The sequence below is a fragment of the Sebastes umbrosus genome, chromosome 18, assembly GCF_015220745.1.
Source record: "Sebastes umbrosus isolate fSebUmb1 chromosome 18, fSebUmb1.pri, whole genome shotgun sequence".
NCBI classification, from domain to species: Eukaryota; Metazoa; Chordata; class Actinopteri; order Perciformes; family Sebastidae; genus Sebastes; species Sebastes umbrosus.
The window spans coordinates 17,583,214-17,607,257 of record NC_051286.1 but is presented as its reverse complement, the minus strand read 5'-3'; the positions used below and the strand labels follow the sequence as shown (position 1 = coordinate 17,607,257).

The window sequence follows — 24,044 nt, the reverse complement described above, 5'->3', positions numbered from 1 at the left end:
GGTAATATGATTAAAAAAAGTTATTTTCATAAAACGATCGCTATATCGTGACAGTAGTACATGAAACAGGTAACCTGAAAAAAAAAATCATGTACCTCTGTGTCCTCCGGTGTCCTCCGGTGTCCTCCGGTGTCCTCCGGTGCTCCTAACGGCATCTGCAAGATTTCACAGACTGGAGGAAAGCAAGCAGTAAGAGCTGATCTGAGGTCTGCTGTCCAGCTGCCGTCTATGAGAGCCGGCTGTCAATCACTCGCGAACTCCGACCAAACGGTCAAACTAGGCAGCGCTTTTCAAATATGATTCAATATTATGTTACGTTAATGTCTATTTCTCTCCTCAAATGTTTTCAGAATCATCTTGTAGTGTACGGTTTAGCTGTAAAATGAGAACGTTTGTGATGCGGCCGCCATTGTAAAATCTGTTGAAGGAACGCCAGGTTCCAGTCACATGACTGGAGCACAGTCAATAGGAATGCTCTCAAGTCTCCCGTCGTGGGATTTTTGAAAGCCTGAAAACAGAGCTATGATGAGGTGCAGAAGTCTATTGAATCTGAAGTCTGAAGAAGTTTTGCCCAATGATGCCAAACATATACCGCCTACTGCCACTTTAATGTTGGCAGGTTGGATGCAGGGCTGTAGCCAAGATTTCAAATGGTGAACAATGTTTTGATTAGTGGACGACCTGCTGTAGCTCTTAGCCACAGAAACCCATTTTAGAAAAAAATTGTCATGTGTCCAAGTCCCCACAAACCTGCACCCGCGCCATTCTTGAAAAATTTAGACCAGACAAAAATAAAGTCTCTCTCATTTTTTTAGAAATGATCTGGATGTTTTTTTAGCGCATTATTTATTATTATTATCATTATTATTATTATTATTATTATTATTATTATTAATAAAAATAATAATGTATTATTATTATTGTTATTGTTATTATTATTATTATTATTATTATTATTATTATTATTATTATTATTATTATTATTTATTATTATTATTATTATTATTATTATTATTATTATTATTGTATTAGTAGTAGTAGTAGTAGTATTTTTTTCTTTCTTTTTTCTCTTTCATGTGACCAAGAACAACATGGGGGGGATTTAGTATTGTAACACTAAATCATATAACTCTCATTTGTCTTGTACTGAATCTAGAATAGAATAGAAAGCTTTTTTGTCATCATATTAAATACAACAAGGTTGACAGTTGCCACTTCTGGTCAGTGCTTTAAAACAAATACTTGACAAGACTAAACGAGGCAGATAAAACATATAGCAGGTAAAAACACACACATAGTTATAAAGCAAATAAAACAGGAATAAAACAGGTAAAGTAGATGTAATAAATAAATAAATATAAACAGAGGTATTACACATGAGAAATAACATAGGTAAAATAGATGTGATGTAAACAGAGGTAATTGCACTTGTAAAATAGGTAGGGTAGATGTAATAAATAAAATGTAAACAAAGGTAGTTGCACTTGAGGTATAAATTGCATTATAGGATATATTTCTAGCTGCTGATGAGCTGCCTCCTATTAAGTAGGAATATGCAGTTTCTATAAATGGTAATTAGGACTATATGCATAGGTAATTCTAATTCCTATGCTAATATCTCTTTTTAGAGATGTGTTTTTGATTCATACCACCCTGCCTATGGTTATTTCTTCCTACCCAGTGATTTAGCCCTCAGTGCTTCAGAGACATCATGTGACAGACAGAGGAGGAGGAGCAGACAATCAGGAAGCACACCGCTGCTGCAAATCACAAGAAAGGTAAAGAAGTCTCAACTTTTACACTAACTGAGCTCAACATTTAGGAACGATTGACAATATACTGACTATCACTAGCATAGATAGACGAGATCTTATGATTCAACTGCTGCAACAAAGGAAGTAAAAGTAATTTGTCCTCCGTGAAAACGAGAGTGGACAAAATGTTTCAGATTGTGCTGCGACTTTAACTCAAATATGACTGAAAGTTAAGACATTAAGACAACTTTAACAATAACAAAGTGGTGCAATAGTAAATACATAGTGATCATTTATGCACTCGTGTGTTCTTGTGATTGGAAAGCTCATGTGATTGATTTCCGCATTGTTCTCACTGCCAGCTGGTAAAGGGACTAATAACACAGACAGACAGACAGAGAGACAGAGAGGGAGGGGGCAACAAAGTTTCATTAAAGTGGAAGTCAGGATTCAATGTTAACATTTGATTAAGGAAAAAAACATTTCCCTTCCATAGCAATAATAACAAGGCTGGCTGGGTAACTTCTGTTTGACAGTTTCTTACTAGCAGATGGTGATTTGCATACTGGCTTCATGGTTTCAGTCCTCTTGAGTCAACAGTACAGGAAGTCTGTTTAACTGGGTTCTATTAAACATTCCTGACCCGACCCTGTTACATATTAGGCTTTATATACAATGTTACATATTAGGCTTTATATACAGTGTTACATATTAGGCTTTATATGCAGTGTTACATATTAGGCTTTATATACAGTGTTACATATTAGGCTTTATATACAGTGTTACATATTAGGCTTTATATACAGTGTTACATATACAGTGTTACATATTAGGCTTTATATACAGTGTTACATATACAGTGTTACATATTAGGCTTTATATACAGTGTTACATATTAGGCTTTATATACAGTGTTACATATTAGGCTTTATATACAATGTTACATATTAGGCTTTATATACAATGTTACATATTAGGCTTTATATACAGTGTTACATATTAGGCTTTATATACAGTGTTACATATTAGGCTTTATATACAGTTTTACATATTAGGCTTTATATACAGTGTTACATATTAGGCTTTATATACATTGTTACATATTAGGCTTTATATACAGTGTTACATATTAGGCTTTATATACATTGTTACATATTAGGCTTTATATACAGTGTTACATATTAGGCTTTATATACAGTTTTACATATTAGGCTTTATATACAGTTTTACATATTAGGCTTTATATACAGTGTTACATATTAGGCTTTATATACAGTGTTACATATTAGGCTTTATATACAGTGTTACATATTAGGCTTTATATACAGTGTTACATATACAGTGTTACATATTAGGCTTTATATACAGTGTTACATATACAATGTTACATATTAGGCTTTATATACAGTGTTACATATTAGGCTTTATATACAGTGTTACATATTAGGCTTTATATACAGTGTTACATATTAGGCTTTATATACAGTGTTACATATTAGGCTTTATATACAGTTTTACATATTAGGCTTTATATACAGTGTTACATATTCGGCTTTATATACAGTGTTACATATTAGGCTTTATATACAGTGTTACATATTAGGCTTTATATACAGTGTTACATATTAGGCTTTATATACAGTGTTACATATTAGGCTTTATATACAGTGTTACATATTAGGCTTTATATACAGTGTTACATATTAGGCTTTATATACAGTGTTACATATTAGGCTTTATATACAGTGTTACATATTAGGCTTTATATACAGTGTTACATATTAGGCTTTATATGCAGTGTTACATATTAGGCTTTATATACAGTGTTACATATTAGGCTTTATATACAGTTTTACATATTAGGCTTTATATACAATGTTACATATTAGGCTTTATATACAATGTTACATATTAGGCTTTATATACAGTGTTACATATTAGGCTTTATATACAATGTTACATATTAGGCTTTATATACAGTGTTACATATTAGGCTTTATATACAGTGTTACATATTAGGCTTTATATACAGTGTTACATATTAGGCTTTATATACAGTTTTACATATTAGGCTTTATATACAGTGTTACATATTAAGCTTTATATACAGTTTTACATATTAGGCTTTATATACAGTGTTACATATTAGGCTTTATATACAGTTTTACATATTAGGCTTTATATACAGTGTTACATATTAGGCTTTATATACAGTGTTATTTATATACAGTGTTACATATTAGGCTTTATATACAGTTTTACATATTAGGCTTTATATACAGTGTTACATATTAGGCTTTATATACAGTGTTACATATTAGGCTTTATATACAGTGTTACATATTAGGCTTTATATACAGTTTTACATATTAGGCTTTATATACAGTGTTACATATACAGTGTTACATATTAGGCTTTATATACAGTTTTACATATTAGGCTTTATATACAGTTTTACATATTAGGCTTTATATACAGTGTTACATATTAGGTTTTATATACAGTGTTACATATTAGGCTTTATATACAGTATATATAAGAGCGTCCCAGTTAAGGGGGACATCTTTTAGTGCTACAGCGTACAATGATATTTTGTGACCAGTAGGCTCCCAAACTTTTTTTTGTCTGCAGTATACCTCATAATATCCCTTTGATGACCCTATTTATGATTTACCTAATCTGTTCATTTCAAATTATTTTAAACATTTTTTTCATACAATCTTTGTATTTGTTAATGTTTAGGCCAGTTTGGTCAAGTTCATATAAATACCATTTGGAGTGTCAGAAGCTGGGTCTTTTGGCCATTTGTCCAATACTTTTCTGTAATGTATTTTTTTTTATTTATAGCTAGTTATTTCAACTCTTTACCTCTTTATTGTTAGATAATTATTTCAACAGTTTATCCCTAATTTTTAGCTTATTATTTCAACTGTTTATCCTTTATTTCTAACTTATTATTTCAACACTTTATCCTTTATTGTTAGATAATTATTTCAACAGTTTATCCTTTATTTTTAGGTAATTATTTCAACTGTTTATCCTTTATTTCTAACTTATTATTTCAACACTTTATCCTTTATTGTTAGCTGATTATTTCACCAGTTTATCCTTTATTTTTAGGTAATTATTTAAACTGTTTATCACAAATTTTTAGCTTATTATTTCAACTGTTTATCCTTTATTGTTACCTATTTTTTTTCAACTGTTTATCTTTTATTTTAGATAATAATTTTAACTATTTTTCCTTTTATTGTTAGCTAATATTTCATCAGTTTATCCTTTATTGTTAGCTAATTCTGCTGTTTGTCTCACACCGTTTCCCGTCGATAGTGTTAAGCGTCTTTGAGTCCCTGAAAAGCGCTATATAAGTTTAATTTATTATTATTATTATTATTATTATTATTATTATTATTATTATTATTATTATTATTATTATCAATAATTATTTTGATATTATCCTTTATTTTTAGCTTATTATGTCAACTGTGTATAAATAATTTCTTATCTAACTATTTAAACCACTGATCCGTTACTTTTAGGCAAGTATTTCAACTTCTCTGCTATCTTGCTAACTAAATTTGCACTCTCAATCACATCATGTTGTGTTAAGGTGTTACAATTGACCGAGGTCAGTGGGAGGTGGGAGTTGTGTACTGTGCGGTCAGCCATCATAGCTGGTAGCTTACTACTTAGAGTCATTGGGTTTTTATATATAGCACTTTTAAAGACCTGATTGCTTTTATATTGCTTTTACTGTTAATCATCCTGTCATCCACTTTTTAATCTGCTGCACCATCGCACTTTGTTCACTGTGTTATGTTCTATGTTTGTGACTGTTTTTGTATGTCTGTGTTTGTCCGCGAGCAACCACATTTCGTTTTCACGGTGTACTTTGCATGTGGAAAAATTACAATAAAGTTGAACTTGACTTGACAGTAACTATGGTAACAGACATCTCTGTCTGACTCGTGAATGAATGAAGTGACAGACTGTGTTTCTCTGTGTCCTCACAGCTCTCCATCATGGCCTACCAGGCTGGGATGCAGGAGGATCCCACTGTTTTGGTTTCCAAAATCAGCTCCAACATCCAGAAGCTGACACTGCTGAGTAAATACACACACTACACACATGCATACACGCACAGAAGAAGTCATCATCATCACCTGCAACATTCATATTACACCCTATTACTATTTGAATCATGGTAGACACGTGGAGATACTTCAGTACAGATAAACAATGTCTGCACTCTTTCTTCCTCACCAGCCTCGGAGCTGCAGAGGGTAGTTTCTATTCTGGGAACGGAGCAGGACAGCAGCCATCTACCGCAGACGCTGTGAGTAACGGGATGTGTGTGTGTTTTATTAAGACTAATCAACTGTTTATGATTTCTACTGAAACTTCTCCAACAATTCAGCAATCTGTTTTCTCAATATCTGTCCAGTATTTCTCTACTTTAACAAAAAAAAAAAAATGTTTTTGGTCTCCAGGCAACAGAAACAGCAGCAAGGCAACCAGCTAGCGAAGGAGACCGACAAACTAATCAAAGCATTCAGTGCACTTCCTGTTGGCCCCGATCAGGTACCGAACTGTTAACATCTTCCTTAACTACAGTTCAAAGTCATAATTTCCCAGCTTGTTAATACTGGTTTGTTTCCCAAACTTTTACGTTTTGTGGGCTTTCTTTTAACATTTCTATTCCGTGTGTGTTTTAGCGGCAGAGGAAGTTACAGAAAGAGCGTCTGGTGAATGACTTCTCCGCTGCTCTGAACAGCTTTCAAAAGACCCAGCGGCAGGCGGCCGACAAAGAGAGAGAGTTTGTGGCCAGAGTCAGAGCCAGCTCCAGGGTGTCGGTGAGTAACCGGCTATGCCTGCAAGGTCACAAGGTCAGAGTGTAGACCAGTGAAATAGACCGTGATTAAATAATATATAGTGACCAATAATCTATATACCAGTAAGTAATCAATGATCCATATTTTTTTAATTTTTTCTTTTCTCTTTGTAAATCAAAATTGTATTTTTTTCTGGCCACGTCTTCCTCAACAAAGTTTTATTTTTTCCTGCACTTTAATATCATCGACAGCTTGATAAGTGGAGACAGGCATATAAGATGGTGATGTAAAAGGGTGGATATAGTGTGCCCATCCAACCTCAGTTGGGTAGGGATACATACAAATCAAATGAAGAGGCAGTCTGCTCACTGAATAATAGAATAAGATTCCCAGAAATTTAACCTTGCAACTTTTTGAACCTCAAAGTTTTGATCAGACACACTTCTATGTGAACAAAAAACAGACAATACACACGGACAAGAAACAACAGCTCCACCTACAAATAGGATATCGCATGATACAAAACAACATGAATGTTCTGTCCCTCTGACTCATTAACAACCCAGACACACCTCAAGTAGGCCATCAGACTTTTAAATCTATAATTAATTTGACACATTCTTACACAAAAATATTTCTTATACTGTATATACTGTATATATTGTTAATACATATGTTCTTAATATGCCCTTGTATAAAGTATTTCCTTTTATAATTGTAATGTAAATGTAATTGTAATGTAAATGTAAATGTAATATAATTTATTATTTAATGGAGCTTCCTAGCGAAAAGTATTTCACACGTTTGTACCTGTACAACCGGCGTGACAATAAACATCTTGAATCTTGAATTAGGTGTTTGAGATTTACCACTGCAGCCAGGTCAAGTCAAGTCAGTTTTATTTATACAGCCCAATATCACAAATTAGCCTCAAGGGGCTTTACAATCTGTACAGAACACAACACCCTCTGTCCTTTATGACCATCGCTTTGTATAAGGAAAAGTTCCCCCCAAAAAACCCTTTTAACTGGGAAAAAATGGAATAAACCTCAGGAAGAGCAACTGAGGAGTGATCCCTCTCCCAGATGTTGTGTGTACAGATAACCAACATAATAAAATATAAATAATAATAAAAAGATAATTTAATAGTGATTAGATAAATAATTTCATTAAAAATAATTTAATAAAATGACACATTACAGTATAAACAATCGAAATGACAAAAAAATATACATAGAACATAAACATATATGTAGAAAAAGGATCCAGGAGGACGTCAAGCAGCTTCTAGGTGTCGCCAAACAGATCTATCCGAAACACACAACCAACCAGTTCCATGGCTTATCCAGAGTTTATCTCGACTTGTTACAGATATATCAATACCTGCAGAACACTAGTAGATAAGCAAAAAGAAACTGCAATACATAAATGTTTAAAGGCCACATTTTTTAATATATTTGACCCATTTGAACTAAAGTTTAATATACTTTTTGCTGTATTGGTGTTTTTATTTATAGTTGTTATATTATAATTATTATTAATTCAATATTATTATTATTATTATTATTATTATTAATAATAATAATAATTCAATATTATTATTATTATTATTATTATTATTATTATTATTATGTATTTTATTATTATTAACAGTTTATTGTCATTTTCAATGTGGTACAATACAAATACAACCAGTACAAGAAGCAGACATGAAATGAGAATGTCATAAATTATAATCCCAAATTTAAATGAAAAAATAGATAAATAAATAAGAATTATAGTAACATAAGATCTTAATCATTAACAAAATAAAAAGGAAACATACATAAGGTCACACTGGCCGTAGTCATACATCCAAATTCATCAAACAATCAGGCAATCACGGATGGTCCAACATCTGAGAGGGGTTAAACGTATGTCCTTTATTGTTGACCATCACAAAGTCTAGGTATTTTTAATGAGACGGAGAGATAGTTTCTCATATGCTGCTACTATCCCCAGTTGACCGAACATACATTCACTGGGGGCAAATCCGCGTACTTCCACTCACGAACTAGGATTTTCCTACCCAGCATAAGAGCTGTATAAATCCAATCTGCATCTGATGGTACAGTAGTAGGAAATGTGGTATGAAAATAATTTAATTTGTAGTGAAGTTACTGATACAAAATGTAATGCTATCTTATTATATTAAATGTTAATTGCTACTGCCATAGTATTGTTTTACAATCCACACGTATTTGTATGTGTTGTCCGAATGATGGAGACCTCAGGAACACTTCCCCAGATGTCTTCCTCCTTATGTCTTTGAATTATAAATCAATTCTTTGGACTCTTTTGTAATTTCTACTGTCACACACAGCCTCCGTTTGGATCTAAGATCAACTGTATTCTGTTACAGTATATTTTTGATGTTGAATTAAATCTGAACAGTAAGAAGAATTTCCGGTGAAGGTGCAGCTGAGCCTGTCTTTTTTTTCTTGTTGGTTTCTCTCCTCACGTTTTGTTTTTATATATTTTTTTCAACTGAGAGTTTACAAGAGAAGTTTGACAGGATGTAGCTCTCACATTACGGTGCCGCTTAATTGCGACTGTTTTGGACACCGAATCCCTCTGGAGAGGCGGCTTGCTTGGCAACTCCGTCCCCACACCGCTTATCTCACTGCACAGAAAAGTATCCGTATCTGCTGTGTTCATGCTGATAAGCAGCTACATTTCCTTATTGCTTATTCTCGGCTGTGGAGCTAGACGCTACAGTGCAGCTTTTATGTCACCATGCATATCCCAGTACATACTGAATCACTGCTGTACCCATAATCCCAGTAAAGAAAGTCCTCTGCAGTATATTTGCAATAACAAGCACATAAGCACAGTATGATTATTTAAACCTCTTAATTTCCTTTTAACAGGCAGGACAGCCTGATGACAGCTTTGGAATTGGACCTTCTTTCCTCAGGTAGGTCCACTATTTATGATCATTATCATAGTTTCTGTTATTATTATTATTATTATTATTATTATTTCATCTACCTTTGTTCCTGTAGTGATGCCCAGGTGCAGGCTCAGGCTGAGGCCATCACTGAAGAAGACCTGAGGCTGATCCAGGAGAGAGAGACGTCCATCAGGCAGTTGGAGGTACAAATATATTAGAAAATCAAATGTCTGTGCCAGCATAGCCAAAAAATATGCACAGTATCTCATCAGCTCTGTGTTTCCCTTTTCACACGAACCATCTCTCTTTATGCTGCTGGATTCAGTCTGACATCACAAATATCAATGACATCTTCAAGGACCTGGGGATGATGGTCCATGAGCAGGGAGACATGATAGGTGAGCTTCTGTCACCTTCTTGTCTGTTCATCTAATATTGTAACCACTTACAACTGAAAGATTTGCTTAGTGACAACAGGAATGTGGGCCGAGTCAGCAGTCTCACATACGCCACCTTTATTCAATGAAATACAATAATAACGCGTTAACACAAATTGGTTTTAACGCCACTACTTTCTTTAACGCATTAACGCAACTTGCGAGGTATTTTTAGGTTGTAGCGGACTCAGTCTTAAAGATAGAGTGAACATCTTGGCATCATATGAAACTAGAGAACCTGAGGAATCCATTGGGACCAACTGTATATATATAAAATGCAAAACCTCTCTCGCAGGCCCTCAGATAAGGAAAAACTCAAACAAAAACAATAGTAAAATTACAATATGGAGAATCAAAATCATGATACTAGATACATAATCAGCAAACTAAATAAAGAATATGACCATGTCCAAGTCTTCTGTGCTGACCTGTCTACCTATCTAACGACTGGTAAAATACAAGTTTGTAGATTTGTGCCACATGTTTTCCTCCCACCTGCTGCATGTCAAATGTGTGTGTTTCCTGTGTGTTCTGCAGACAGCATAGAAGCCAATGTGGAGAAAGCAGATGTGCATGTCCAGAGCGCCACCACGCAGCTGGCACGTGCTGCAGACTACCAGGTAAAACTCGATAGGACAGAGAGTGAATGGGAAGGGATTGAGGAAAGGAACAAGGAGAGGAGGAGAGACATTCAAATGTATAAATGTTAGAGAAGTTAGCTCAGTGGACCGATTAAGAAATCTGAGCAAGAGTGATTGCTATAGGAGTCTCTGTGTGTGCATGTATGACTCCTCCACCTCCTGCACAATGACTCCCTTGTGTAACCAAGTTCTTAGTCAGTTTGCTTTGGTACATAAGACGTAGATAAAGAGGCCTAAAGGAGAAAATAAAAGAAATAGCTGAGTCACGAGGTGATTCATGATGTGGTTGTGAGTCACTTCAAACTATCCTGAGTAATCCATCTCTCCATTATAAATCCAGGTTATTATCACTCAAACAACCACTTTGTGCTTTTTTTCTCCCCTCAGCGGAGCTCCCGGAAGAAGATCTGCGTCCTGATGATAGTGTTGGTTGTAGTTGCTGTTGTTGTTGGACTCATCATCTGGGGCGCTGTCAAAAAATGAGGGCTTCTTCTTCTTCTTCTTCCTCCTCTTCTCCTCCGCCACCTCTCCTGTTTGGTCATCAGCCTGGTACAAAGGATGAAGCACTGACCTTCCTCTCCTCATCTTCCTCCTTTTCTCACCCCCCTCACGAGGAGAGTCATTGGGACGGTCTGTCTTTCTTTGATTCGATTATATTATTAAGATAATACGGCCCCCTCATTGACAGGACCGCACACTCCCTCACTGTGAAAACAAAACTAACGCTTGTTGCTTTATTGTTATAATCAGCTTCAATTGAATTATTTTGTGTCTGATTTAGGCATGATTTGCTTTAACGGGAAAGCTTAAGATTTTAGCCCTCACCTGATTGTCAGAAGGAGGTGTTAACCCGGTGTTGCTGGGTTCAGTGGCAGCCATGTTGGCTCCACCAGCCCTGAATGTTGAATAAGACTCAGTACAGACAATGCTTCTGGGTGCAATGAAGCAGCAAGTTGCTGTAGGCAGGTAAGAGGGGATTGACCTTCAAAAACCCACGTGCTAAACATTACTCAGCAATTAAACTATGAATCAAGTGCACTGTGCAAATTTGTGAGTTAAAAAAAGCAAGCCTTGGTCCATGTAGCCAAACTGCAGTGCTCTGAGTGACACGTCCCACTTTCTTTAATCTATCATCTCCTGTATTTTAAGTTAAAATTAATAGTTAATTTCTATTCAAATTCATGTAGTTGTAGTCTAATGATAAACCAATAAGTGCTGTACATACCCTTATTAAATCTTGTAATTAGGATCTTATATTACACTCCGCTGTCAGCCAGTCATTCCAAGTAATTAGGAGAAGATTTCGTTCTCACTTTAAGTAGGTGGTGTGTTTCCTTTTGTTTGCAACTGTGCAGCTTGCATTGACGTCAAGGAAAATCATGTCACATCATAGAAGATCACACACAAGGGGCCCTATTTAAACAATCTATAGCGTAAAGTGCATGGCGCAAATGCATTTAGGGCATGTCCAACTCCACTTTTGCATGTTGAGCGGTGCATAATCAATAATAATGGGCAAAGGGGTTGTATTTAGTCTCTTAATTAGTGTGTCTTGGTTGTAACAGGAATTAAACCAATCAGAGTGTCATCTCCCATTCCCTTTAAAAGCCGGGTGCATTGCTATTTAAAAGGCAGATTGGGCAAAATTGGAGAAGCGAGACGTTTTCTGCTGAGGAAATGAATCTGCTCGTGTGCAAGCAGATGTATGTGGTGCTTGTCTGGTGGAACATCTGCCTCCACCGTCTCCCAAATCTCTGTCCCATCTACATCTCCATTTGACTGCATACGAGCAAATGCACCGATTTAACCGGGGCAGGCGGCACGGCAATCAAAGTTAATTATATGATAATAAGCATTAGACTAAATATGATAAAGTGTATTGATAAATAATGAAAACTGTGTTACTTTCCGATGCAACCCACGGGGGACCGGACCGGCTGAGCGGAATCCTCCGGAGCTGCTTTACGCCAGACTTAAGAAGAGGTTTTTGTACGTCAATGGCACAATCGCTTTCTGCTGCCTAAACATAGCAATGCGCCAACTAAGCACCTGATCACACCTCATATTAAGACCAACACCTCCATGGGCACACAGATGGACGGCAGGACGTTTGCTATACTTACACAATGTGGGCGCTGGGCGTGAAAATGACAACAGCGTCAGTCTGAAACTAGCAATGACAGTTGCGCTGCGCTTTGCGTCGGGTATACGATCGGGCCCAAATTATGTTGTATGTATGTTGTTGTGCATGTAAAAGTTCAATGTGTGTTTTATGGTTTGTTTAACCTACTGTGCTTAGGTATGCTTCTTTTAAAGGCACCATTAATTGAAAACACCCCACAGCTGTTTTCAGTTATCTGGCTGATTAGAGCTCGTTGGGCCGTAGCTACGCCAATCAGTCGTGGTCCAGAGTCGAGGTCTAATCAAGGAAAAGACTGACAACCCACAGTTAGCGACTTTATCTCTTTATTCCTAATATGAAGAAACCACATTTGTTTTAAGCCAAAGTAAAGTAAGTGAAAGCAAACACTAATAATTATTTGCTACAACTATTTGACCTGTATGTAAAATTCTGATCACATGTATATTTTTAATACTGAGATTTAGCTGCCTACCATATGCTGAATAAATTACCTGAATATACTGAACCTGAAATGAGAAGAGTGATTATTTTTATTTTTTAAATGTAATTACTTAATCAGTGGATGTTCTAGATTATTTCAAATGGGGGGCCAGGCTGGAGCCACATGTGATTTTAGGGGTACTATCGCTTCTGAGGAACAGATGGCAACTTGTATGTTAACCTCTGCCACCAATATATGAATGTGTGTGTGAATGGGTGATGCTGACTTGTGTTGTAAAGCGCTTTGAGTGGTTACTAAGACTAGAAAAAGCGCTATATCAATGCAGTCCATTTGCCACCCCCATAGGTTTGGTTCTCCAAAGGACTAACGATACACATATAACAAGTAGCGCTGTCAGTCGATTAAAATAGTTACCTGCGATCAATCGCAAATTAATCGCACATTTTTTTAATCTGTTCAAAATGTACCTTAAAGGGAGATTTGTCACATATTTAATCAACAACAGCCGTCAGTGTGTCAGTGTGCTGACTTGACTATGACTTGCCCCAAACTGCATGTGATTATCATAAAGTGGGCAAGTGAGAATATTTCGCCTCCTTCGCGACAATGAGACTGGAGAAACAGATTGTTCCTTCAGTAGTTAGTTTTACATTCAAAGTTAAATAAATGAGAGAGGAACTGTCAGGTTGTTGGATGACAGTCAGTGGACAGGTCCCTTTACATAATATTTGATGCTGATTTATTTAGGTGCAAGTGACTCCAAAAAACAAAGACCGAATGTCACTACAATCCTCTGTCAAGGATTTGGATAGGACCATAAGATGAATGAGTAATGGTCTTCCCACCCTCAGCAACTGTTGCTGGCTATCTGTCTTAACCTTGATCAAGACATTTAACTCAACTGCCTCAGTACAACCCTGTATCCACTAGTAGAGGACAGTAAATGTTTATTGCGGGTGATACTGGAAAACGTGTGTTCAGTTTACTTTTCCTGGGGAAAATATATACGTTTTTTAAGCCCAGACATCATTTGGACAAATAGAAAGGATAAATGGTGTAGTGGCTGAATTTTATTACACAACAGGGAATGTCCAGTCAAAGTGATGATACTTAGCATGATGTTGGCAACAGCTGTTGCATTTAAGACAGTCATCAACTGTATCTGTCTGTGATGCAAGAGCATCTTCCTGTTTCTTGAGAATAGCATTAACTCAGCATTTTGCACATATAAGTACAGACTACGTTTTCTAAGAATGAGCCTTATTGAAACCTGGCTGCAGCTGAGTAGCGTAATGCCTCATTAGTTGTTGGGGCTGAGCCAAACATCTGCATACATGTGAAAATCTACATTTTACATGTCACATACCACATTTTTAATATTCAAACATAAAAAAAACATAAATAAAAGTCTGGTACACTGTCATCTCCCTGTTTACCCCAGACTAAAGAAAGTAAGTTTCAGTTGCCATGAGAGGATGAGATCAAGGAGCAGACAGGAGTTAGCTTGCATATGTCAGAACAGACATTGTTGGAGTTGGATTGGGATGTGGAAGTAACAGACTGCTGTGACGCAGAAGGAGAAAAGTTTCCTTGGCAGAGTGAGAGACGTGGAGGATTTGGACACAGTGTTGTAAATACATCGCTCTGGAAGAGTACAGGTTGAACTGGGCGTCAGTAGGACAGGGAGTATTTTGGGCCAGTTACACACACAGAAAGTAGCAGGTTGCTGTAAAGAGCTGAGCAGGATTTTCCTTCCAAACAGAAATGTCAGAGTTGAGGAGGATGAGGAAAGTTTGAGCGGGTGCAAAGTTACTGCAAAGGAAGCAAAGAGATGTTTGGTTTGAGGTGGATGGACACATAGGACATTATTGGGTTGTGTTTCAGTTGACATTTAAGGAAAAAGTTACTATAGTATGTTGAAAAAGTCCTTGTATGTCATGTTTAAAAATGTCTTTGTATCATTGTATATTGTCAAAACTTTTATGGAAAAAGTCATAGTATAACATGTCGAAAAAGGTTATAAAGAAGTCAATGTATAGTTTGCTGAAAAAGGTTATAAAAAGTCATAGTATAGTATGTCGAAAAATGTCATGAAAAAAGTAATAGTATTTCGAAAGAAAGAGGTCATTACAAGTCATAGTATCATACATTGAAAAATAAGAATCACAGTGAGAATGAAATGAAATTCCACCTGAAAATATTACACATGAATTACACCTGAGCAGTAATAATGATAATGATAATGATATTGCACAGTCATTATACAGTATAGTGCAGTTATTGTCAGTTTTTGGTGTGTAAGTGGTCTACTGGGAGCAGTGCTGGTTGTGGAGTCTGACAGCTGCAGGAAGGAAGGACCTGTTCCTTCACACATTTTGGGTGGAGCAGCCTGTCGCTGAAGGAGCTCTCCAGTGCTGAGATGGTATGGATGGGGTGGGAGTTTCTCTCCATCATGGATGACAGCTTAGCCATCATCCTCCTCTCTCCCACCGACTCCACTGTGTCGAGGGGGCATCCCAGGACAGTCATAGTCATGTCAAAAAATGTCATGACAAAAAGTCATAGTATAGTATGTTGAAAAATTAAATGATGGAAAAAGTCATAATATAGTATATTGAAAAATTGTATGAAAAAAAGTCATAGTATAGTATGTCGAAACATTTTGTGATCATAGTCATAGTATACCATGTCGAAAAATTTAATGAAAAACGTCATAAAATACGTAGTATAGCAGTATAGCAGGTATACATAGTATAGCAGGTTGAAAAAAGTCAGTGTAGTATGTCGAAAAAATAGAAAAAGTCATAGTATAGTATGTCGAAAACTTTTATGAAAAAAGTCATAGTACAGCATGTCAAAAATGTTCATGAAAAAAAGTCATAGTACAGCATGTCAAAAATGTTCATGAAAAAAAGTCATAGTACAGCATGTCGAAAAATGTTCATGAAAAAAAGTCATAGTACAGCATGTCAAAAATGTTCATTAAAAAAGTCATAGTACAGCATGTCAAAAATGTTCATTAAAAAAGTCATAGTACAGCATGTCGAAAAATGTTCATGAAAAAAAGTCATAGTTCAGCATGTCAAAAATGTTCATTAAAAAAAGTCATAGTTCAGCATGTCAAAAATGTTCATTAAAAAAAGTCATAGTTCAGCATGTCGAAAAATGTTCATTAAAAAAAGTCATAGTACAGCATGTCGAAAAATGTTCATTAAAAAAAGTCATAGTACAGCATGTCAAAAATGATCATTAAAAAAAGTCATAGTTCAGCATGTCGAAAAATGTTCATTAAAAAAAGTCATAGTACAGCATGTCGAAAAATGTTCATTAAAAAAAGTCATAGTACAGCATGTCGAAAAATATTCATTAAAAAAAGTCATAGTTCAGCATGTCGAAAAATGTTCATTAAAAAAAGTCATAGTAGCATGTCGAAAAATTTCCACAAAAAAAGTCATAGTATAGCAGGTCGAAAAAAGTCAGTGTAGTATGTCGAAAAATTTTTAAAAAAGTCATAGTATAGTGTGTCGAAATAAAGTCATAGTATAATATGTCGAAAAAATATTATAGTATAGTATGTCAAAAAAGTTTTTGACATACTATACTATGACTTTTTTGTACTCTTTTTTTTCTCCATACCATAGTCTGACTTGTGAAATCGCTCAGTGCGTTAGAAATCTGGTTTGAATACTGGAGGCTGTGAGTTTGATACTTATGCGACACAATGAGTTTCGAGGGATAACTTCAAATCAAGAAATCAAATAGAAAAAGAAACACTACATCAGTGTATCTGCTCAGATAGCTCAGTGTGGTAGATATCTGCTTGGGATACTGGAGGTTGTGGGTTCGATCCTTATGTGGCACAGTCTGTTTTCAGGTCTAACTTCTAATGACGAAGTCAAATATACGAAGAGAACAGTCTCAAGTGCGTGTGGCATTGGTGGCTGGGTTGCTGAGTTCCTGGTTCGGGCTGCGGCAGAGCGGGGTTCAATCCCTACCCTCATCAGTGTCCGGTGCCCGACAGTGGAGTGAGACGAGCGTCTCCTCCCAGGGTTTCAGAGAGATACAACTGGGGGGTTATGCAACATAAAAACAGAAATTGTAACAACTTTTACTGAAGAATGTAAGTATAATAAAATGTGTGCTGATAGGACCTGAATGGGGTTATATATTGTATAGGTTCAAGTTTAGGGCTACTGGCAGACAAATTATTAGGGTCAAGGCTAACTTTGTAATAAATCAGTAAAAGTTGTTACAATTTCTGTTTTTATGTTGCATAACCCCCCAGTTGTATCTCTCTGAAACCCTGGGAGGAGACCCTCGTCTCACTCCACTGTCAGGTACCAGGCATCAATGTGAGGGTGGGGATCGAACCCTGCGCTGCCGCAGCCAGAACCGAGAACTTAGCAACCAAGCCACCAATGCCACACACACTTTCAACTGTTCTCTTGGTATATTTGACTTCATCATTAGAAGTTAGACCTGAAAACACACTGTGCCACATAAGGATCAACCCCACTACCTCCAGTATCCCAAGCAGATATCTAACACACTGAGCTATTTCACAAGTTATGATATAGCATGTCAAAAAAGAGTACAAAAAAGTCAAAGTAAAGTATGTCAAAAAAAGGTCACAGTATACAATATATAGTAAAAAAAAGTATAGTATGTTGGAAAAAAAGTGATAGTATAGTATCTCGAAATAAAATAAGTCATATTATAGTATGTCAAAAGAATTAAAAAAATGTCATAGTCATAGCACGTCGGAAAAAAAAGACATAATATAGTATACCATAAAAAGTTACAAAAGATGTTATCGTATTGTATGCCATAAAAAAATCATAAGAATGTCAGTATAGTATGCCATACAAATTTCATAGTGTAGTGTAACATAAAACTTTAATTAAAAATGTCATAGTATGCCATAAAAGTTTCATAAAATGCCATACTATAGTATGCTAAGAAAGTCAAAAAAGATGCCATAATATAGTATGCTATGAAAGGTCATAAAATGTCACAAGAAAGGTCATAGTATGTTAATTGGAAACAAATTAATATTGTGGAAATGTCGCAACTTATCATTCATCAAATATTTTTCACTAATGAAATAGTGTATTGTAAGTCCTAGCGGCATTTCAGTTCTAGGTTGAGTAGATTTGGATTCCCAAATGTGAGTATCGTTTTATGTGCAGATATGTGTACACAGTAAGATCTAAGCAATTTCTCAAACTCAATGCACTTCTAAACACATCTTATACTTCCTGAAAAAATAATTTGCTGAGTGATAGTGATGAAATTTGCTAAAAAGTCTTTCTTTTCATCTTTTGCGCAGGATCAAATTAGATAACTCTTGCTGCCATTAGGGGGAGTTGCTGGACTGCTTACCATAACCCTCACAACATCATTTATACACCACAATGTAATGCTATTACCTTGTACTGGTATTATTCTAGTGACAATGTGTTATTTGATCTCATATTGTATAGTAATAGAATAAACCCAAGTGCCACTAAACTCCATTAGAGATTTATCACAGCTAGTCAGGACTTTGATCTCTCCCGAGTGAGATTTTTCTGGTCTGATCCATGTTAATTAGCTTGGATCAAAATCCAGACTGTCCTTTTAAAGTGGCTGCTCAGTTCAAAAGCCCTTCAGCAGCCATCATGTAGAAGTGTCCTTGAGTGAGACAATGAACCTCTGTCCGCTCTGGGGTGCAGATCAGCTAATAATAATCATCATCAGATGGAGCAGTAATAGCTATTGAGTAGTACATTATTTTTTCAGCTGAAATCGTGTTAGCAATCGGCTTGTCCTTGTCTAAACTGAATCCTCTCCTCTCCTCATACTCTTATTTCTCCTCCTCCCTCCTTCCCTCTCCATTACAGCACATCCACAGGGCTGTATCTATGGCTGCAGATGCCCTCACTATTTTTAGGGTTAGCCCACAGGATGTCAGCTCTCTTTCAAGACAGTCATGACATAAACTCAATGCTGTAGAGCACATTATCCTGAGTACTGATATGTGATATGAGGGTTGCTAAGTCAGTTCATTAAATAGTAAACATTTTGATTGTGCGTCTGTTGAATTTAACCTCATCTCTTGCTGCTACCTGTATTCAAAATTAATCAGACTTCATATTCAACACAAAATCCTAATCTCTGAAAATTTAAAATGAGCCAATGTTCATTTAATACATTTTGCATTTTTAACAGCCACCACAGAGTCATAGATCCCATGAATTATCACTTTAGCATCAATGCTTATAATAAAAAAAAAAATGCTATTAATGCATTTTCCTCCTCAAGTCTGCAGATCTGATTAATGCCACACAAAGTTACTCCATTAAAGTCTATGTAAATGAGCCTGTGTTGTTGACATAGGCCAATTCAGAATTGACCTATAACTGAGCATCCCAGTCTCCATCCGTGATCCCTGACTTGTAATACCGGGGTCTGGTCCAGAGCCCCAGAGGGCAGCATTCCTCCCATCAGCCCAGGAATGTAAACTTTACTTTGGAGTCCAACGTCGGTCCAGTAGGAGGAATGCATGAGTGTTTGCTGTTAAAATGTCCTCCCTGAGGTGTACTCTCTCTCTAAAAAGGAATATTTTGAAAAAGAAAAGAGTCATAAATAAAGATGTGTGGTAGAGCTGGCACCGCTGGAATGACAACTGGCACTAGAACAGAAAAACATGCTAGTGGGTAAAGGGGTTTTTTAGATTTAGAGGCTTCAGTGTATTCTGGTAAATATTGATGTTTTTCTGAAGAGGAAGTAGCTCTCAGGTATGTGACAGGATGTTCCACGCTGAGAGGAAACGGCTGCCCTCACCTGCCGTTTCAAAGTTAAAATTCCTAACTCGCACAACCGAAGAAGCCCTCAGTACACCTGTGCTGTTTCCTCTGTAAACAAATAAATAACTAACATCAAGTAAGCGCAGATTCTGCGTTTTGAACTCTCATACAGCGGGTACCTTAATATGCTGGTGGCTGCTGGTGTCAGCTAGCGGTAAATGAATACACAACTTCAATCACCAGAAACCATGTGATGTGAGGTGAGGAAACAGCATGCAGCATCCTCATATTTACCAAAGTGGACACCAAAGGGACAAGAAAGTCAAAACATCTATTTATTGTAACCTCAGTCAACCCCTTTTTAGTGCCCATACCCTGTATCCCATATTGCATTTACAAAAAGGACAAATTCATAGTGTCTTTATTAGTGGGAATAGGATCTTTTGCAGCCTGATTCCTTCCTTCCTGCCTCATGAAATATCTAGTAGTGCTTCAGCTCTGATAAAGCTTTAAAGCTGCAATAATTAATATTTTTAAATAAGCAAATGGAGCAAATGACTGTGGGTAATGTGATAGGGGTCGCTCATAGTAACAAACCTTCAAATAATTATCACCCAAATGCAGTTCCCCTCAATCCTACAGACCTTTTTTAGCTTCTTTCAGGTCATTGTTTTTGACTTTTTCGTCTTGCTACTGTACTGTTTTGGTTCACTCTCACTGCTTTCATCAATTGTGTTTCCAGCTGCAACAGGCAGCTGTTTTCTGCATCAACTAAAAATACGCTCTGACAATCCCAGTGTAGCCTACGCTTCTTGCCTGGTACCCACAAGACAGATAAAGTTAACACATAGTGGAGCATGTAGCAGCCAAAAAGCCAGATATTGCTCTCAGGAGAGGGCACAGAGCTAAAAGGAGAGTGAATATTGGACTTACGTTCTCCAAGTGGCCAGAAAAAAGACTTAAAATTGATGCTAATGTTGGTCCATCTCTGCTGGATGAGTAACTAAGCAACTGGCTAACACAACATCAAATTTATAAGGTAATAATTAGGGCTGTCAAAGTTAACGTGATAATAACGCTTTAACGAAATTTATTTCTTTAATGCATTAACGCAGCTTGTGATTTTAAGGAAGGAATCCGTTGCTACCAACCATGTCATACTAACTTGACCTCTGATCTCAAGATATGTGAATGAAAATGGGTTCTATGGGTACCCACGAGTCTCCCCTTTACAGACATGCCCACTTTATGATAAGCAAGTCAGCATACTGACACACTGACACACTGACAGCTGTTGTTGCCTGTTGGGCTTGAGTTTGCCATATTATGATTTAAGCTTATTTGTTTATGCTAAATGCAGTACCTGTGAGGGTTTCTGTCAATATTTGTCATTGTTTTGTGTTGTTAATTGATTTCCAATAATAAATATGTACATACATTTGCATAAAACAAGCATATTAGCTCACTCCCATGTTGATAAGAGTATTAAAAACTTGACAAATCTCCCTTTCAAACATGTGTGAACAATTTGCGATTGATTGCGATTAGCTATGGACAATCATATGATTAATCGCGATTAAATATTGTAATCGATTGACAGCCCTAGTAATATGTCAGCATTGTGTTTACAGCTGAGTGCATTGCCCCCAAGTGGCCAGAAATAACTTTCTGAGTTAGGTTTAACTCATCTTCAAACATCTGGAAGACTACTATTAAAGTCTTACTGCTTTTGACTAAGGGTATAGACTTAAATAGGTCATAAGGCCCTGGCTTATTACCTGTTTGCAGTTTGAGATAATATAAGATATACTTTATTGTCTCACAGGGAAATTTGTCTTGGGCTCCATTAGTTTGAGATATAATTTTCCCGGTTGAGTCAGTCGTGGCTGTTGTCATATATCTGAACAGCTTCTAGCTCTAGCCACTTGTTCCTCTCTCCCAGCCTGCATTTTCTCAAGCTATTACTGTAAATGTGTTCCTCATCTCTGCATCACAGGGATACCATTATGTTTTCAAATCTGGGTGGGTCCCAGAGTGAAAAACTTCTCCCAGTTTGCATTTAAAAAAAAAAAAGAAAGTCCTATCCTTGCTCCAATCTTAGTTCTCCTATACTCTGTTTAAAGTCTCCAACTTGTTTCTATAACGACTTGTGCCTTGTGGTTTAAATGCTGACCTTAAAGCTTGAGGGTTGTATCTGAGGCGGGAGCTGTTGGATGTTGGAGGGTGATTTGTGTTAACGCTTTCCAGAGCTCCTAGTTTCTCATCCTGCAGACATCTCTGATTACAGCACAAATTGATTTATTAATTTGTGAAAAAGGGAGAAAGTACGAGAGGCCTTCATCAAACCTCCACCTCAAATATTTTTTTGTTACATCCTGTGTGAACAAGTTAAATACCATCCTGGTTTGCTCACCTCAAATCATCTCTTATATGTGTATGGGAGTGTTAGTATAGGCAAACGTAACCAAGAGGAAAAATGCAGGAAGACAAACTATGGTGACCTTGTGTAACGCAACAGACGTCATAACCTCCAGCCGCCTCGCCGTTGGTGGGAATGAAGAATGAAGGATGGAGGTAGGGATGGAGGAAGGCAGGGAGGTAATTGAGGAATGGATGTGTGTTTCCTAGGTGGCCATGTTGTTGCTCTGGAAGGATGTGGGCACCGGTCAGACCACACACACATACACTCAAACACAAACACACATACGGACGCTAGTAACAAGGCCTCGCCAAGCTTCTGCTCTTATTATTGTTATATAGTGGTAAGGATTTAACTCTGGGGCTTCACCATGGAGGGACCCAGAGTCTGGTTTAGTCCACTGGTAGGTATTAGATTCTGGGTTTCTATAATGGTGGGTAATAAATCGTGGGTGTTTGTCATGGTGGGACTGGAGGAATTTGGCTCTGGGTTAGAAGTTCCTGTGGAACTACAGTTGCACTTGGAGGATCTGGATGAAGCAGGAAAAACATGCCAGCAGAGGAAGCTAGACGGCTTCCAAACTGCATAATTTTAGGTAATTAGGTAACCAGATCCACATCATGTTTGTTGTTCTTCCATGGTGATGGCTATGTGCAGTCTAACGTATTTGGCTATTTAGACTAATAGAAAATGATCAAATATAATAGAATAAGCAGAGAGTAGGGTGACTTCTTGTACAGAACACGTGCTTTGATAGTCTGTGTACATGAAAAAAAACCAAATCATTGCAAAATAGGGCTGTCAATCGATTAAAATATTTAATTGCAATTAATCTCACATTTTTTTTATCTGTTCAAAAATGTAGCTTAAAGAGAGATTTGTCAAGTATTTAACTCTAATCGACATGGGAGTGGGCAAATATGCTTGCTTTATGCAAATGTATGTATATATTTGTTATTGGAAATCAATTAACAACACAAAACAATGACAAATATTATCCAGAAACCCTCACAGGTACTGCATTGAGCATGAAAAATATGCTCAAATCATAACGTGGCAAACTGCAGCCCAACAGGCAACAACAGCTGTCAGCGTGTCAGTGTGCTGACTTGACTATGACTTGCCCCAAACTGCATGTGATCATCATAAAGTGGGCATGTCTGTAAAGGGGAGACTTGTGGGTACCCATAGAACCCATTTTCAATCACATGTCTTAAGGTCAGAGGTCAAGTGACCACTTTGAAAATGGCCATGACATTAGCGCAAGTTTGGAGCGTTATTTAACCTCCTTCACGACAAGCTAGTATGACATGGTTGGACATGGTTGGTTACCAACGGATTTCGTAGGTTTTTCTAGTTTTCATATGATCTTCTCTCTAGCGATTAAAACTGAGCCTGCAACAACCTCTGAAAGATCAATTGCGTTAATGTGTCAAAGAAATTAGTGACATTTCCATTCATTTTAAGCAAACTTTTGAAATGTCACAAAAAGAGAAAATGCGAATTTGGTGCGTTTCCATCAACTGGTTTGGAGAGAATAAACTCGGCTAGTCGGCTACAGCGTAGTTTGGCGCTATAGGCTACGCATGGCTGCAATCCGCCAGTAAACAGAGCAGATAAAGTAGAGGTTGTGAATTGGAAACAAAACAAGTCGGC

At 36.7% G+C, this 24,044-nt stretch overlaps 1 protein-coding gene across 1 annotated transcript; it reads left to right on the top strand.

Moving 5' to 3' along the window:
- Window positions 1–1,647: 1,647 nt before the first annotated feature.
- stx7l (syntaxin 7-like) lies at window positions 1,648–13,244 on the top strand. Its single transcript, XM_037751193.1, has 10 exons — window positions 1,648–1,778; window positions 5,768–5,861; window positions 6,021–6,090; window positions 6,245–6,335; window positions 6,470–6,607; window positions 9,496–9,542; window positions 9,631–9,721; window positions 9,844–9,916; window positions 10,493–10,575; window positions 10,984–13,244. Exons 2-10 carry the CDS (start codon window positions 5,777–5,779, stop codon window positions 11,077–11,079), a joined length of 774 nt encoding a protein of 257 aa, XP_037607121.1. The 5' UTR covers window positions 1,648–1,778; window positions 5,768–5,776; the 3' UTR covers window positions 11,080–13,244.
- Window positions 13,245–24,044: the final 10,800 nt, after the last annotated feature.

Bases quoted from the DNA above. Each gene is read 5' to 3' on its own strand.
- stx7l (XM_037751193.1), top strand. From the start codon at position 5,777: ATGGCCTACCAGGCTGGGATGCAGGAGGATCCCACTGTTTTGGTTTCC. The intron at 6,091-6,244 runs GTGAGTAACGGG...TTTGGTCTCCAG, and splicing joins AGCCATCTACCGCAGACGCT to GCAACAGAAACAGCAGCAAG. The intron at 9,917-10,492 runs GTGAGCTTCTGT...TGTGTTCTGCAG, and splicing joins TGAGCAGGGAGACATGATAG to ACAGCATAGAAGCCAATGTG.